The sequence below is a fragment of the Betta splendens genome, chromosome 11 (genome assembly GCF_900634795.4).
Source record: "Betta splendens chromosome 11, fBetSpl5.4, whole genome shotgun sequence".
In the NCBI taxonomy this organism is placed as follows: Eukaryota; Metazoa; Chordata; class Actinopteri; order Anabantiformes; family Osphronemidae; genus Betta; species Betta splendens.
The window spans coordinates 7,356,522-7,371,433 of record NC_040891.2 but is presented as its reverse complement, the minus strand read 5'-3'; the positions used below and the strand labels follow the sequence as shown (position 1 = coordinate 7,371,433).

Here is a 14,912-nt window from a genome sequence, read left to right as displayed (position 1 = left end):
CCGTCCTACTCAGCATCCCGGAAGCGCCGCATCATTTGCTTCTTCAGGAACCGACGCATCATCGTCAGGTTTGACAACAACGAGGACAGTGGCAAAAACATCGGCCTGACCCGCAGATATTTACTCGTTTCCATGCGGATTTCATATTAAACGGGTACTCTTTCTATTTTAACTTAGATCCGCGTCTGTAGTGTACGTCTCTTTTGTCAACTAGCTAGCTGTCCTACCAAGATAATGTTTAGCTAGCTAGTGACTTGACATGGCCTGTTCACAAGCTAATGTTACCTGTTTAGCTACCGTAAATAAGAGTGTCCTCTAGTGAACTGAACGAAAGCGTTACATAGCTTTGGAGTATTGGCGATGTTACTTTAGCTGATTAGCTGATTTCTACAGTTGTTAGGTCGTTATTACCATATTCGTTTATCTTAGTCAGGAGTGGAGGGTTGGGTCACATGGAAATCTAGGGCAGGAGGATTTGTAGCTTCAGTCGTGCTCACATCCAGAGAAAGAGGATGATGCACACACCATCATCACCTGCTACTAGCTACATTCATTCACACCTGCTGTTTCCTCCCTTAAGCAAAGGCTCAGTTTGGTCTGTGAAGTGACTTCTCTGAAGTGTGACTCTAATAATTATATAAAGTGTAGTGCACAATACATTATCATCACTGAAGATAAACTACGCCGCTGGGTCAAGTATTTTCATCGTGACTCATACATTTACTTTGACTAGTCAAATCATGGAGTTCCCCCTTTAGTGAAATACAAGATTACACTGTAACAATCATCTTACATTATTCATTTTTGTAACAAGTTTATTGCCACAATACTTTTTAGAAAGAAAAATGGGTTTTGTTTCTTCAGAAGGACAACGCTTTTCTTCATGTCTGGTGCTGTTTTAGTACAGGATGCACGGAAGATGAGGAGGCGCTGCCTTAAAGGCAGTAGTGAAGCAACAAAAGACTTCTGTGCTCAGTAAATATTGCAGATTTTGTGAATGATTACGCACGATGACTGACTACATAAATACATGTGGTTGCTTTATGTAGGTGTACGGTTCTGTATATTTATATCTCTTCTACTTTCTCCCATCATATTTTCTAACCTATGTCAGAACGTAGAACAAGAGATTGTTTTCTGAAAATGTGGTTCATTCATTTCCTTCTGTCTTTGAATACTTAACTTGTCTGTCCTCTTATTCTCTTCTCTTACAGACAAATGAAGTGACAAACAGGATAAAATGTCATCTTTCCAGGTGGTAGATTCGTCACCAGGAAGCAGCGTCAGCGTCATGGAAACATCCAACTTTGCCCATGTCATCTTCCAGAATGTGGGCAAGAGTTTCCTGCCCCAGGCGCCCCTGGAGTGTCGCTACACTTTGACTTCTTATATTACCCCCCACCCCAAAGACTGGGTGGGCATCTTTAAGGTACATCATACACACCCACAGCAGCTGCTGTGACCCAGCCATAACCAAAATCATTTATGTTATGAAAAGATAATTAGAGATTGGAGCTTTTTCCAGCCCATTACACTAGTGTTTGTGACATGGAGTATGTGTTAGGATTTTATTAATTGGCAAAGACTTGCACTTGGCACATTAACACGTACATCCGCCTTCACACTAATGGCCCAACTCTTCAGTACATATCTAAAACCTCACCACAAGCTTTAGTGTGGTTGCCGTGCAGGCAGAAGGAGGAAGGGTTTACATGGTGGGCTGGTTGAAGTAGGTCTCGCTGTGGGGCAAACATTTGGTGCTCTTTATGAACCTCTCTGATTCTTATTAGCCCCCCCATCACCACACTTGTTCGTTCTCCTCTGTCTTTCCATCAGTAGTTTCTCTGCTTCCTGCTAGTCAGCCCCCCACTCCGCTCCACTCTTTTATCAAGGCCATCAAATCTCACACGTAATTAACAGGAAATGTGAACTAGGAAACTTAATGTCTTATAAAGTCAAAAGACAAACGTTTTATCGTTTTTTAAGAACTGACTTCAAATCCTTCAGCTCAATTAAAAAAGAATAAAGATGCTGGGTTTATTTGGAAAAAGTCGATTGGAAAATTTAATTGTCGTAATCCACGGTAATGAATCCTGTTTGATGGTTAGCACTGCGTGTCAAGGGACAGGCTGACTGCACTTCTTTCATGCTTTTGATGTATATGTGTGTATTTATGCACATATTTAACCAATTTAATTCTGTTAAAATGTTGACATTGTGAGTTTACCTTTAAAATAAGCATAGGGAACTCATGATAGTATTTAGTATTTCTCAATGTGTTTGCCTTTAAATGATTCTTTGCATTCAGCTTGCTTCCTTCCTGATTTCTTACCTGTTGTAAAAATGGGGAAACTGATTGTAATGTTGACTTCTGTGCCATGTCAATGTGTAACTGCGTGACTGATTGCCATAGGCTGTGTGTACAGGACAACAACTGCTGTGGCCTGCGGACAGGATTGCCACACAGCAGTGCCGCCTCATTATAATTTAAGTCAGACTAAAGTTGGTCCTTGTTATGTTTTGCCTGGGGTGTTTGGAAGCCCTAATGTGAAAATCAACAGGCTGTTGGATTATTCAAAATCACTGATTGCATTAAACTTTCCCACTGAGCACAGATGACTAACATTAATGGAAAGGTTACAGGTCTGTTTGGTGAAACATGTCAAAAGAGATGACTCAGGCAGAGGGAATTTTCTTCCTCCTACATGTCACATCTACAGGCCTTACCTGTTTCAGACGGAGAGAGAGAGAAATACTCTGCATGGAAGCTCCGTTGTTATGAGGATGACTCAGACCAATCAGGCAGGCAGTTTATTTGAGTTGTGCACAGACGCCCTCTAGTGGTTGAACAGGTTCATAATATAACTGAGAGGATCCTTCTTAAACAAAGTTGCTGGTACAGAACAAACTTGTACAACTACACCTGATGTGTGTCACATTTGTTTTTTCAGCATCATGTTTCACATGTCGCTGGTGTGTGAAACACATCTTTTGCTCTATTGGTCCAGGTAAATTTTGCTTTAGTTGGACGTCTGACAAAAACGCACACAAGCACACGTACTCTGCAGAAAACCCTGTGGAGGTTTCTGATTGTGGCATGTTTGTTAGGCCAGCAGGGAGAAACCCGTTGTGTAAGTGTATAATTAACATGTCATCGCGCTGTTCCCTCACACCTTGGCTGAATGATTGATAGCTGCTTTGCCTGTGATTATTTTATAACATCACTCCTATGTTGGAATGCCACCCCATACCTAACCAAACATCAGTCAGCTTCACTCTGCAATTAGCAAAATTATTTATGTCTTTTCTGTCTTAAGCAAATACACGTGAGTACACAAGCAACCTTGGCAGGAGTCCACTGCAGCTGAGGCGCTCGCTGAGATCCTTTTGGAGGGGAAAAGAATGTTCTTGGCTCTGGTTCTGTCTTGCTGACAATTTACATTTGTTTGGAAGAGCATTATGCTCAGTGTAATGGGTTGATGGGGAAAAAAACAATATCCATCCTGAGGTTTTGACAGATGTTTTGAGTAGTTCAATTGATTTATTCTCGCCAGGTAAAGCGTCCAAATGCTCCGTCATGTATTGGCCTATCCTGAATTTTGGGTTTTGTTTTCCATTGTCATTTACCAATTGACTTCCACGATTTACTGGCATGTTATTGTTCACTTTTTAAAGATTAATGCTTATTTAAAGTGACAGACCCCTCCCTGTGTCCTGTGCATGCTATAATTTCCTGTACAACACAATAGCCCACCTGGTGAAGCTGTAATATCACATGATTGCTATGTAGCAGCTGTCAAAACAGCAGTGTTTCTTTTGTGCAACTTTTTCTTTCTTCGCTTTTTTTTCCTGTAGATGCACAGGTGGTTGAGTTTCTCGCGGCTGAAGGGCAGTTATGTAATGTCAGAAATGTGTAATGCGCATGCGAGTTAAAAAATGATGGCGTGTGTGTGTACACGCAAACCTGGAGAAGAAAGCGAGAGTGCACAATTTGTCGTTTGTGCGGGACAGATTTACGATCCAGGACCCAACTTATGATTTTAACAACTCCTTTTTATCGTCTCACCCAGCAGCAAGTGAAATCCGCGGGATTACATCCCCCTTGCCATTTTATGTAAAATTGTCACCTCTTCGTTTCCACGTGGCTCATTCTCTGTCAACTTGTTGTAACAAGAAAATAAGATGCCCTCCCACCATAATCTCTCACCTTCTGAATGAAGGATGATGCGCTACAGGCTTTAAAACACTTCCATTTCTTGGTGAAAAAAATTATGTGTGTTAAGCTTTTGATGATTTTCATCTTTACATTAAATGATTTATTGTAAAGCAGTTTTTTATGGGAACTAATGTTTGTATTTTGGGTTCTTTAGGTGGGTTGGAGCACAGCCAGAGATTACTACACCTTCCTGTGGTCTCCTATGCCTGAAAACTACGAACCAGGAAGTACCGTGCACAGGACTGTGGTATTTCAAGGTACATGCATGCAGGCCCAGGGTATTCCAAAGCAACTCCTCCATTTTACGGCACATATAAAAAGCAGCACTTTTATTTAATAAGGGAACACAACCGCAAACGGCGGCCTGGGACCTGAGCACCTCTCTAACCACACACACACACACACACACACACACACACACACACACACACACACACACACACACACACACACACACACACACATACACATAAGGGGCTGCAAAATTATTTTACTAGGCCTGGAATGGTCAAATATTACACAGTGAAAATAGGAGAGCATACTGTGGTGTGTCAGTAGTCTGTAAAAGAGGTTGACTGCCGGATGTTCTGTACTTACTCCTCTGAACTAGGCCTAAAAATTTAATATCCTGCTCTGGTGGGATTTGTAGCTATTGGCTGTGTGAAATAATAGTATATGTAAATATTATGTTGCCTATGAAAATTTTCATTGCTATAATAAATATATCTACCACACAAAGACAAAAGGGAAGGAAGCACATTTTTGTAAACTAGAAGAATTTTTATTATTTATAGTAGGAATGAATGTTTAATTGTATTCATACTGTACATTTCCTCTTATCTTCTCAACCCAGGCTACTATGTGCCTAGGTCTGATGGAGAGTTCTACCAGTTCTGTTACGTTACACACTCTGGCGACATCCGAGGAGCCAGCACGCCATTTCAGTTCAGATCAGCCACGCCCACGGAAGAACTGCTGACGGTCACTGAGGACGACAGCAACTCCGACATACTGGTCGTCACCACCAAGACTGGTTTGTTAGAGGTGAGAATGTCTTTTACATACAGTGAAGCAGTTCCACAGGTGCTGCCCTGTAATGAGGAGGAGGGGAGAGAGCAAACTCCCCTCTGGGCAATACATGGTAGGCTGCCATTAAACCACCAAACAACAAGTCATATGGAATCAATTCAATTTTTTTTTGTATAAAATTCTCAAAACATTTCATTTCAACATTTAAGGGTGCAGGTGCCCTTCTCATGCCTTTTCATCTCCTGCCTTGCAGCGAGTGGAGGAGGCGCAACAGGAGCGCAGGGAGCTGCTGAAGGCCATGCGGCTCCTGCAGGAGGAGAAGCAGCAGCTGCAGGAGGAGCAGAAGCGACTGGCCAGGGAGAGGGAGCAGGAGAGGGAGACGTGCTGCCTGCTGCGCACGCACAACCAGGTTAGACGGAGAGGGACGGGGTGAGGCCGCGAGGGAGACGGCGTGTTTGCGTTTTAACTCAAGGTGAGGCGGTTCCAGTAAGCCGGCGCTCGTAGGTAAATGTGTAGGAGTGAGGACGCATGTAGGTCGTGCCTGTGCGGACAGACGGACACTATTTGCATGTGCTTGGAATCGGTTCCTCGCCAGCGATCACAGGTCTGACAACTTCAAAGGCCTGGATTTATGAATAATCTGTGTCCATGTTTGAGAGACACACAAGGAGCTGCGGCGCGCGTGTGTGTGTGTGTGTGTGTGTGTGTGTGTGTGTGTGTGTGTGTGTGTGTGTGTGTGTGTGTGCGTGTGCGCGTGCGCGCGTGTGCGTGTGTGTATTTAACGACCTGACTCAGTGGGCCAGAACGGAATTGGGATGCAGTTTTCTCGGGCATCTGGCGTCAGGGACGATGCCATCGTAACCGCAGAGCGAGCAAACATGACGTCAAACACACAAACACACACATGCACAACCTGCCCCCCCCCCTTAAATCTCACACTCACATTCAGGTTCCACACCACAGGGCCCCTTTAATGTACATTCACTCGGGCACGCGCGCACACACATACACACTCATTATGCCACCCGCTTGCAAACCCTTTTAGTCTGTGTGTGGAATGAGAGGAGGGTAGTCCGCAAAACCGCCTGCCTGAAAAAAGAGCCCTGCCCAGCCTCAGGGACAAACACCACTCAGTCACGCGATCCAGTGGCCATTGCTTTCTCACTGTCTATTTTCTCCCTGACTGTCTGACCATTCCTTCAGTTTAAGGATATTTTATTGACATGATGAGAAATTCACTTATTTTATTGGAGCAGCATCAGTAAGAGTATAATATAAACTGTGAAAGCTGGTAAACCTTCACATTGGTCTAATGCAATTTTTCCTCATTCCTCCGCCGTTCAGTCACTCACCAGGTTTAATATGCGTGAATTGCGCATTTGATAAGTAGCAGCTTGGCACACGCACCTAGAAAACAGCCAAGAGCCAACGCGAAAGGAGCCCAGTGGAAGCGGAGGGGGGTGGGGGCCCGAAACCTGAGTTGGGCCCGTCTGAAGCTTGTGTCTTATCGCCCTCTAGTGCCGCGCTCCAGTCTCGGCCCCGAGTCACAGCAGGCTGCTTTGAGTTAGTCCGTTGCTCTTTTTATGAAGGACAAATTCGCCATAAATTACGAGGCGACGCACACTCGCACCGTTGTTGCCGCGCTGCCTTTCGGTTCAGCGCGCATGTCCGTGTGTGTGTGTGTGTCCTCTGTACAGCGTTTACAGTAGCTGCATTAGCTCGCGTCGCGCTGATGAAAATATCCTTTGAGTTTAACATGAAAACATAAGTACATATTTTGTGGCTGCTAATTTTACGACTACACTTTTTATAAGGTCTTTATGCGCTGCTAAAGTGCTTCCCCAACGCCAGCAGTAAAATTCATACAGTAATCTACGCAGAGCCAAGCCTAGAGGCAGACAGGCCTGAGTACACATTGGTGGGAGCATGTGCACGCTGTCTGTTCTGGATCGACGGGTAATCTCTGCGCTATGTGTCTTTCCATATGTCCTTCCTCCTCGCGTAGCAGTGCACTGTGTGTGTGTGTGTGTGTGTGTGTGTGTGTGTGTGTGTGTGTGTGTGTGTGTGTGTGTGTGTGTGTGTGTGTGTGTGTGTGTGTGTGTGTGTGTGTGTGCGTGTGTGTGTGTGTGTGTGCTCGCGCTACAAATAGAAACTAGGGCGTTCGCTGAGGTATGTTGTTCTGTCAAAGCCAATATCAGCTACCAATGATTTATTATCCTTCGCTGCTGATTAGCAGCAAGTTTAAACAAGGCATTTCCTCAACAGGCGCACAACATGGTGCAGCCAGATTCTATGTGATCTGTGGTACAGGATCAGTGGCGTGTTTCTAGGAATTGATTGATTCCAGACAGATTATATGCATTCATAAAGCAGCAGACCGATGTCTTCAAATGCAGAATGTGTTCTGTGTCCATCAAAAAAATTCATGAGTCATAATTTGTACCTGGTGATTTATGCTCGATAAGACTAGAAATCACCTCAGGGGGAATTCACAGTACAGCTGCACTACAAAACATGTTATCTCCTTTGTCAGCTGCTCTGATTGGTGGCACGGCCTGTCAGCGTGAGCCGCAGCTTCACGGCCTCTCTGTCCCACAGGAGCTGCTGCGCTCCTCGCAGGGCCTGTCAGAGGAGAGGGAGGAGGTGAGGAGGAGGCTGACAGAGGCCACAGACCGGGTCCGCCAGTTGGAGGAGGACCTGCTGGGAGTCACCCAGCGGGGCCTTCAAAAGGAGACCGAGCTCGATTGGTGAGACCGTCCGTCATCCACACACTTTCAGTTTGCAAAAGCACTTGTTTGTACTGTCAATGGTGTCACAACCTAAAGCCTCAAAGCTGTTGTTTAAAGTCAGCACATTCTAGCCTTCATTAACATGAAGACCAAAATGTATTTACTGTTACCTGATTCTCAGTGTATACACATTTGAAACTTTGGCTGTGTTTAAAATTTTGTTATTATGGCACCAGATGATATACATTTCCTTTTTTGTGTCAGTCTGCGTGACCGTCTGAAGAAGCTGACCGCAGAGCGAGACAGTTTGGAGAACCAGCTGAAGAACGAGAAGGATGAGCGAGACCTCTACAAGGTAACTGAACGCATACAGTATGAGAGGGAAGGCGTTGACTCTTAAGCATGACCTTTGTTTCTCGCTCTCTCCTGCGTGTGCAGGCCCACCTGCGCAGCACTGAGCTGGAGAACACCAAGCTGAGCGCGGAGCTGCAGATGCTGAAGGCAGTGGAGCTGAACCGAGAGGTAACCATTGCCCAGTTCCAGGAGGAGCTGGAGCGGCTCAGGGCCTGCGTGGCCCAGCGGGACAGTCTGGAGAAAGAGCTGCTGGCACACAAGGCTGATAAGGTAGGGGGAGGTTTGTCCACCTGTGCTTGGCATTGCGGGCGTTTGCTCTCTGCGTTACACCTTCACACGCCTCTAGGCCGAGCTGGGCCGCGTGCGCGAGCAGCTCCGCCAGGCTGAGGAGCAGCTGCAGGCGTCCCGGCAGCAGGCCTCCATGCTGGCCTCGGAGCTCCGCGACTCAGCCAGCGCCCGCGACCACACGATGACCGAGCTGTACCACGCCCGCTTGGAGGCCGACAAGCTCCGCGCCAGCCTGGCTGATGCTCAGGCCGAGTGCCAGCGCATGGAGAGCCAGCTAGATCGCATGAGGAGTACCGCACAGAAGGAAGTGGTTGGTACCAAGCCTCTTGATTCAGTAGTCCAGATGTTTACGATCTGTGACGTGTTGTTCCAGGAAAAACAAGGAAAAACCTTCATTAATAAAGAATTAAAGAAATGGAGTAATTGAGTGTGTATTTCAACCTATTGTGTCTTTGTGTTTCAGGGAGTGGGCACCAGTGAGCAGGTGACATCCAGTATGATTGTGGTGTCAGAGGCAGAAGCTGAGCTGCAAAGGGAGGTCGAGGAGCTGAAGCTGCGCCTTCATATGGCTGCCGAACACTACAAGGAGAAGTACCGCGAGTGCCAGCGGCTCCGCAGGCAGGTGGCCAAACTGAACACTAATGAGGCCCAGACAGTGAGTAACTGGATAGTTTAACCAAGAAAATTAACTTACTGCTAAATAGATGGTTTTGATACCATGTGCCTTTTACAGGAGGCAAAGAGAAACGCATCCACTGAGACAACACAGGAGCCACTGACCCCTAGTCCAGAATCACCAACAGGAGGTAGGCATACATGAAAAACATTTGGGTTCCAATTTCCACCCAGTGCATTACAATTAGAAATATTTAACTTCTATATTTCTATATTGCTGAATCAACCATCATCTCTTTATAGGCAATATAGCAATTGCAGCTTTACAGGAAGCGGCTGAGATGACAATCACCACAGAGGTTTATAATCAGGATCTCGCACCCATCAGCAGTGACAATGAAGAAAGACAACAAGAGGGGAGGTGCAAAGTAGAAGGAGTAGGAGAAGTGAGCCAAAAGGAAGACGGGGAAGAAGGAGTGAAAGAAAATGAGAAGGAGAGCCTGTCAGAGGAGAGCCTGAGGATGGCGAGCTGGGTGGAGGTGGAGAACGAGAGGCCCAGCGCTGTGGAAGGCCGTGAGGTGGGGAGTGCATCCGACTCGCAGGACGGGATGAATGAGGAGGAGCAGGTGCCGCCGAAGGTGAGAGCGACGGAGGAGGAGGCGGCGATGGAACAGACTCTCTCCGTCGAGGAGGAGCTGGCCCTGATGGAGGAGAAATGGAGGGAGCAGTGCGCCATTAATGAGACGCTGAAACAGCGACTGGCCGACGAGGAGGAGCGATTCAGAGTAAGACACCATGAGCTCATAGCTGCATACAAGCTGCTTCTACAGCACTGCTTGGAGGAGCAGATGCTGCACCCATGGGACACATGAGCCCCTGTGTGTGGTATGTGATGCAGCCTGCTGCATGTTGCGTGCAAGCATGCACCAAAGCACCTACTGGCATTTAATCTTCATGAGTGAGTGTGTGTTTATCAGCGCGTAAATAAGGCCCTCCCCTGTCTGTGATAGAGCCCCCTGTCTGAGGCGAGTGCTTCAGGCCCCGAGCCCGTCCTAATGGCCCCGGAGACAGACAAGAAAGGCAGCCGCAGAACACCGTGCTTTACGGCTGTTTACATCAGCCACCCAGGGGATGGAGCGGAGGGGGGGGGGCAGAAATTCACTCCCTTCACCTGAACTTAACCCTCTAATGCTGTGCCTTAAATTTACAAAAGAGGGGGAGAGCGCGAAAAGGACAAAGGGAGATGAAAGGGAATGACAGGGAAAGCGAACGGGGCTCGGACAATTTAAGAGTGAGGCTAGACAGACAGACACGAAGCAGAGAGGAGCGGCGGGAGAGGGGGAGATTTGTCATGGGATGAAATAAGAGAAGAGCAGACAACTAAGCAACTAAGCATGTAAACTATCCCCCAGGTTCAGTTATGTTAGAGAGAAAGATTTACTACCATCCCCAGGTCCGCTCCACTCGCTGTACTTCGTACACAAACATCTGTAACAGAAAGCAGCTCACGTGTTAATATGTCCATTCACCTGTGTGAATGTTTGCTGCTATTCAAATCCTGGATGCAAGATGGAGGTTAGAAGGCGTTCTTCTCAGTGCTGCATAAGAAGAGACTTGTCCCATCAACTTTAAGCCAATCTGTCACTAGTTATCTTTAGTTATATATTTATTATTTACAGTTATTTGGGAGCTGAAACACTTGAAATCGTGTTTTTTTTTCTGAGCAAACATTTGAGGCGGTCACCTTAGGGTGAGGGAATTCTCAGCAGCTTGTTTTGGGCCTGCAGGTGCAGATGGCGGAGCGAGCCAGCGAGGTGACGGAGCTGAAGCGCAACCTGGCGCAGGCGCTGAGAGACAAGGAGCAGTTACAGGAGGTAACGGGTGTGCTGCGTATGTGGAAGGGAGATGAGGCTGTATGCGGTGTTGCAGAAGTTTTAGTTCGGCCTCTTAAGTCTGCTTTGGTTAGTTCCAACCCCCAAGCAGCGATAATGACTTTAAAAATGACTCCACAGATGTAAGGATTTACTGTGAGCTCTCAATTAAAGTCCACAGAAATACCACAGCATTCAGTCATGAGCACTCGCAGTGTCTTCACACTCCCCACTAGCTGCTAATTAAAACATCTATACTTGCTTTGCTCGCCCGTTGGTATCGTGCTATTAGACAGTTCAAATGCCACGTGAGGTGTCTGTTTCACCTTCCTAACCCTGGTTTAAATGTTAAACCTGATGGCAGCACACTAATGAAGTCATCAGGGGAGGAGGTGGGAAGGGAGCAGCCGGAGGAAGGGGGGAGGTGGGCGAGAGGGAGAGGGTCGAGCGACAATAGGCCCTCCCCGAGCAGACGGAGCCAAAGTCTGACACCATTACAGTAATGAGTAGGATACTAATGCTCTCCTATCAGAGATAATCACAAAGGGCAGCGATAGTGTAGCAGGAAAAATTACAGACTCCTCGTGTGTTGCTATGGAAACAGTAAGTGAGTCTTCATTAAGTACAGTAAATTGAGCAAAACGAGAGAATATGAAACCAATTGTGAACTTTAGACAGTTTAACCCATTTCAACTGCACTGGGATCGGGTGATTGAGGTGATTGTGGCGATTGGTCCTGCGCTCTGCTTCCTCCAGGAGCTGCGGCGCTACATGTCCAGACAGAGGCAGCAGGAGGCCGGTGTCCAGGGCGCGGAGGTCAGGCAGCCTATGGTGCTGCGTTACCCCATGCCCTACCCCCAGGACCCGTCGCCCCCACCGCTGGTGCCGCAGAGGCCCGCTGAGCTGCAGTACGGCAACCCCTACTCCACCGACACCGCGAGAGGCGAGAGGAGTTCCGGCTTTGCCCACTCATTCCTTTACCGCCGCTGTCTGTGAGAATGCTGCTCTGTTAGAACGGAACCTGTTTTTCGTGTGTCGCCCATTCAGTGGCGGACGCCGCCTCGTCGCCCGAGCACATGTCCCGTCCGCCGCCCGAGGCCCCGCCCTGCACGCCTCCCTGCGCGCCCCCACTCACACCCTCGAGCCCCGGCCCCGCGGCACCGGGCTGGGACCAGGAGGTGGTCTGCATCCAGCCCTGTCGGACCACGACCCCCCCCGAAGGCCTGGAGCATCCGCCGGAGGAGCCACGAAATGTAAACGTATATCTACAATATCTACAAATATATTGTTTTCTTTTTCCCTGTGAAATTTTTGTGTAAATACCTGCTAACAATTCACATGTGTGTATTCCGGGTTCCTGTCATCAGGCTCTGCAGTGCCCTTGTCACTGAATGGAGGAATAAGCACCGTGGCCTTAAAGAGGAAGCTTTGCACTAATTTGCATACATTTCTAATTAACGTTACGTCTTCAAAGCTCGAGAGAAAAAAGGGTAACAAGGGCCGGGAGAGTAATTAATGGAGATCTTGCATAGCAACAGACCTAAGATCACCTTATTCATGTGGTTGTGGAGACTTGTGTGCAAGGGTTACACTAGTCTGTCCTGGTTGGGTGAGTTCTGGGAATGAATAATGATTTGTGCTGTGTCCCTCAGGTTTCTGACGGGGCTCAGACATCCTGTGACCATCAGTCCAGCAGACACAGTGAAGCCAGGAGCAGCTTCTGCTTCGACTCCAGGTAGCACAGCTACCCCCAAAGAAATACACACATTGACGTTGACATTGACAATGTTTAGAAATAGAAATAGCCGTTGAATAATAGTTTCTTTTTCAACAGATGATCCCTACTTTCCCTCTATGTTGTGTATTAAATTATATAATTATTTAATATTGTGTAAATCTATGGTTTTCTTTCTGCCCATCTGTCCACACTAAATATGTCAGTGGCAAAGGAGCAACATGTTTTTACCCATGTGTGACTTTTCATTATAAGAAATCAAAAACTAAAACCTCTCATTCACAAAAGCATTCAGACCTTTCATTTGGCAGAAGCCTCTTTGGTAGAAATTACAGCTTCAGGTCTTGGCGGCTACGTCACTGCCAGCTGTGCACACCTGGATTAGAACCGTTTAGACCTCTCTTCCTCTCCGTCAGACAGGGCGGGAAGTGTCCAAACTGCCTTGATCATGTTGAAAATTGAATCCTGAGTATAGTATAGTCAGCGCAGGATGCATCTGCTGTTTTAAAACCATATGGTAGAAATTTTTACTTAAGACAAGGTGAAGTATTTAGTTCCTGTCCCAAGTACTTAAATGGAGTAGAATGGAATCTACTCTACTCTACTCTATATATCTATATGTCCATTCAGGCCAAACTACACTAAAACCCCCTTCTTTTTCAGCAGCGACGTCCACAAGCGCTGCCCGTTGTGCGAGGTGATCTTCCCGCCCCACTTCGAGCAGCGCAGCTTCGAGCAGCACGTGGAGAGCCACTGGAAGGTCTGCCCCGTCTGCTCAGAGCAGTTCCCCCTCAACTGCCAGCAGCAGCTCTTCGAGAGGCACGTCCTCACGCACTTCGACGGCCACGTGCTCAACTTTGAGCAGATCGAGTGAAGGGAGACGGGGGGCGAAGCTGCGTACACTCGACGTATTGTGTGGGTAAATGTACGTTGTCGGCTATTAGTTCGTTTTGATTAGGGTTGGTTTAAGTCTTGTTATTATTCAATCATTAGCACTTTTGCTGCGGTTTTAATGGTTAGAAAGAATGTACTCCACTACTGAAAGCAGAGTTCGTCCATTGGTGGCTTTACATTAATACACAGTGGGCAAAAGGATGATTAACACTACGGAGCAGCCATGGTCCTGTTTATTTTTTTAATCTTTGTTTTAAGGGACTAAATCTATAAGTGCATGCATGTTGTATTGCATTCAGAATCATTTAAAATGACAAAATTACAGGTGTGAACTGTAGCTGCTGCAGCTCTGGAACCAGGGCTTTGGAAAAGGAAAGCAACACTAGGGTTTTACGTCTCCGTTCTCTCCCAACCTTGAATATTTACAATACGTAGGATTAACCTGTAGCAAAGCGTGATAAGGCGGAAGAGGTCAAATGTCAAGTGTAAATGCACCTAATGGTGGGAAGTGGTGTTTGACTGTACGTATAATAGTGTTTCGCAAAGACGTCAAATGGTTTCAGCACCAACAGCACTACATCATCATGTATCTGCACTAAATGCGGCTTTATTCTGAATGTACTGTACATATAAACGCAAGCTGTGCAGAGACCTGTGAATTACTGTTATGACTCTGCTTCCCCTCATCCCTTATGTTGTGGTCATGAAGGAGTGACGGACCAACGATGATTTACTCACTGATGTGCACTTTTTGGTCTTTGGTCAGTCTGTGAGAGATTCTGTACTAAATGCCCTGCGGGGATCAAAGTTACGGACACTTTTACTGTTATATACTTCCATCATTTTAAAGTTACAAGTTACTGTTTCAAGAGTCATTTCCGTATGTGTGTCTCCATAGGGCTTCATACACCGCTTCTCTATTTTCATGTCATGACCATGGATCGTGTTGTGTTCAGGCTTTTAGAATTGCACATGCCCAGTAATCAAAAGGCAACCGTATGTGTGTGCGTGTGAGTGTGTGAGTGTGTGTGCCTGTACAGTACGTCATGTGTCCAATGAAACCCTTTTCATGTTGGAACGTCTGGACAGTGGTTAACGTGTGCATTGCAAAGAAATTTATGAATAAAGAGCTTGTGTAAATGCATTTAACTACAGTGCTGTCCTTCCTTGACTGTACCTCA

At 46.7% G+C, this 14,912-nt stretch overlaps 1 protein-coding gene across 4 annotated transcripts; it reads left to right on the top strand.

Moving 5' to 3' along the window:
• Positions 1-14,880, top strand: tax1bp1a (Tax1 (human T-cell leukemia virus type I) binding protein 1a). Of its 4 annotated transcripts, none has more exons than XM_029167108.2 (17): positions 1-154; positions 1,215-1,429; positions 4,371-4,473; positions 5,070-5,260; positions 5,499-5,654; positions 7,844-7,992; positions 8,239-8,329; positions 8,413-8,598; positions 8,675-8,926; positions 9,080-9,271; positions 9,350-9,422; positions 9,535-10,016; positions 11,019-11,105; positions 11,859-12,045; positions 12,150-12,355; positions 12,755-12,837; positions 13,504-14,880. In XM_029167108.2, the coding sequence occupies exons 2-17, from the start codon at positions 1,241-1,243 to the stop codon at positions 13,709-13,711; spliced, it is 2,835 nt and encodes a 944-aa protein (XP_029022941.1). In that variant the 5' UTR covers positions 1-154; positions 1,215-1,240; the 3' UTR covers positions 13,712-14,880. The 4 variants fall into 4 exon arrangements, with proteins under 4 accessions (XP_029022941.1, XP_029022940.1, XP_029022939.1 ...); XM_029167107.2 differs by having other exon boundaries at positions 13,501-14,880; XM_029167106.2 differs by having other exon boundaries at positions 12,150-12,361.
• The last annotated feature ends 32 nt before the right edge of the window (positions 14,881-14,912 follow it).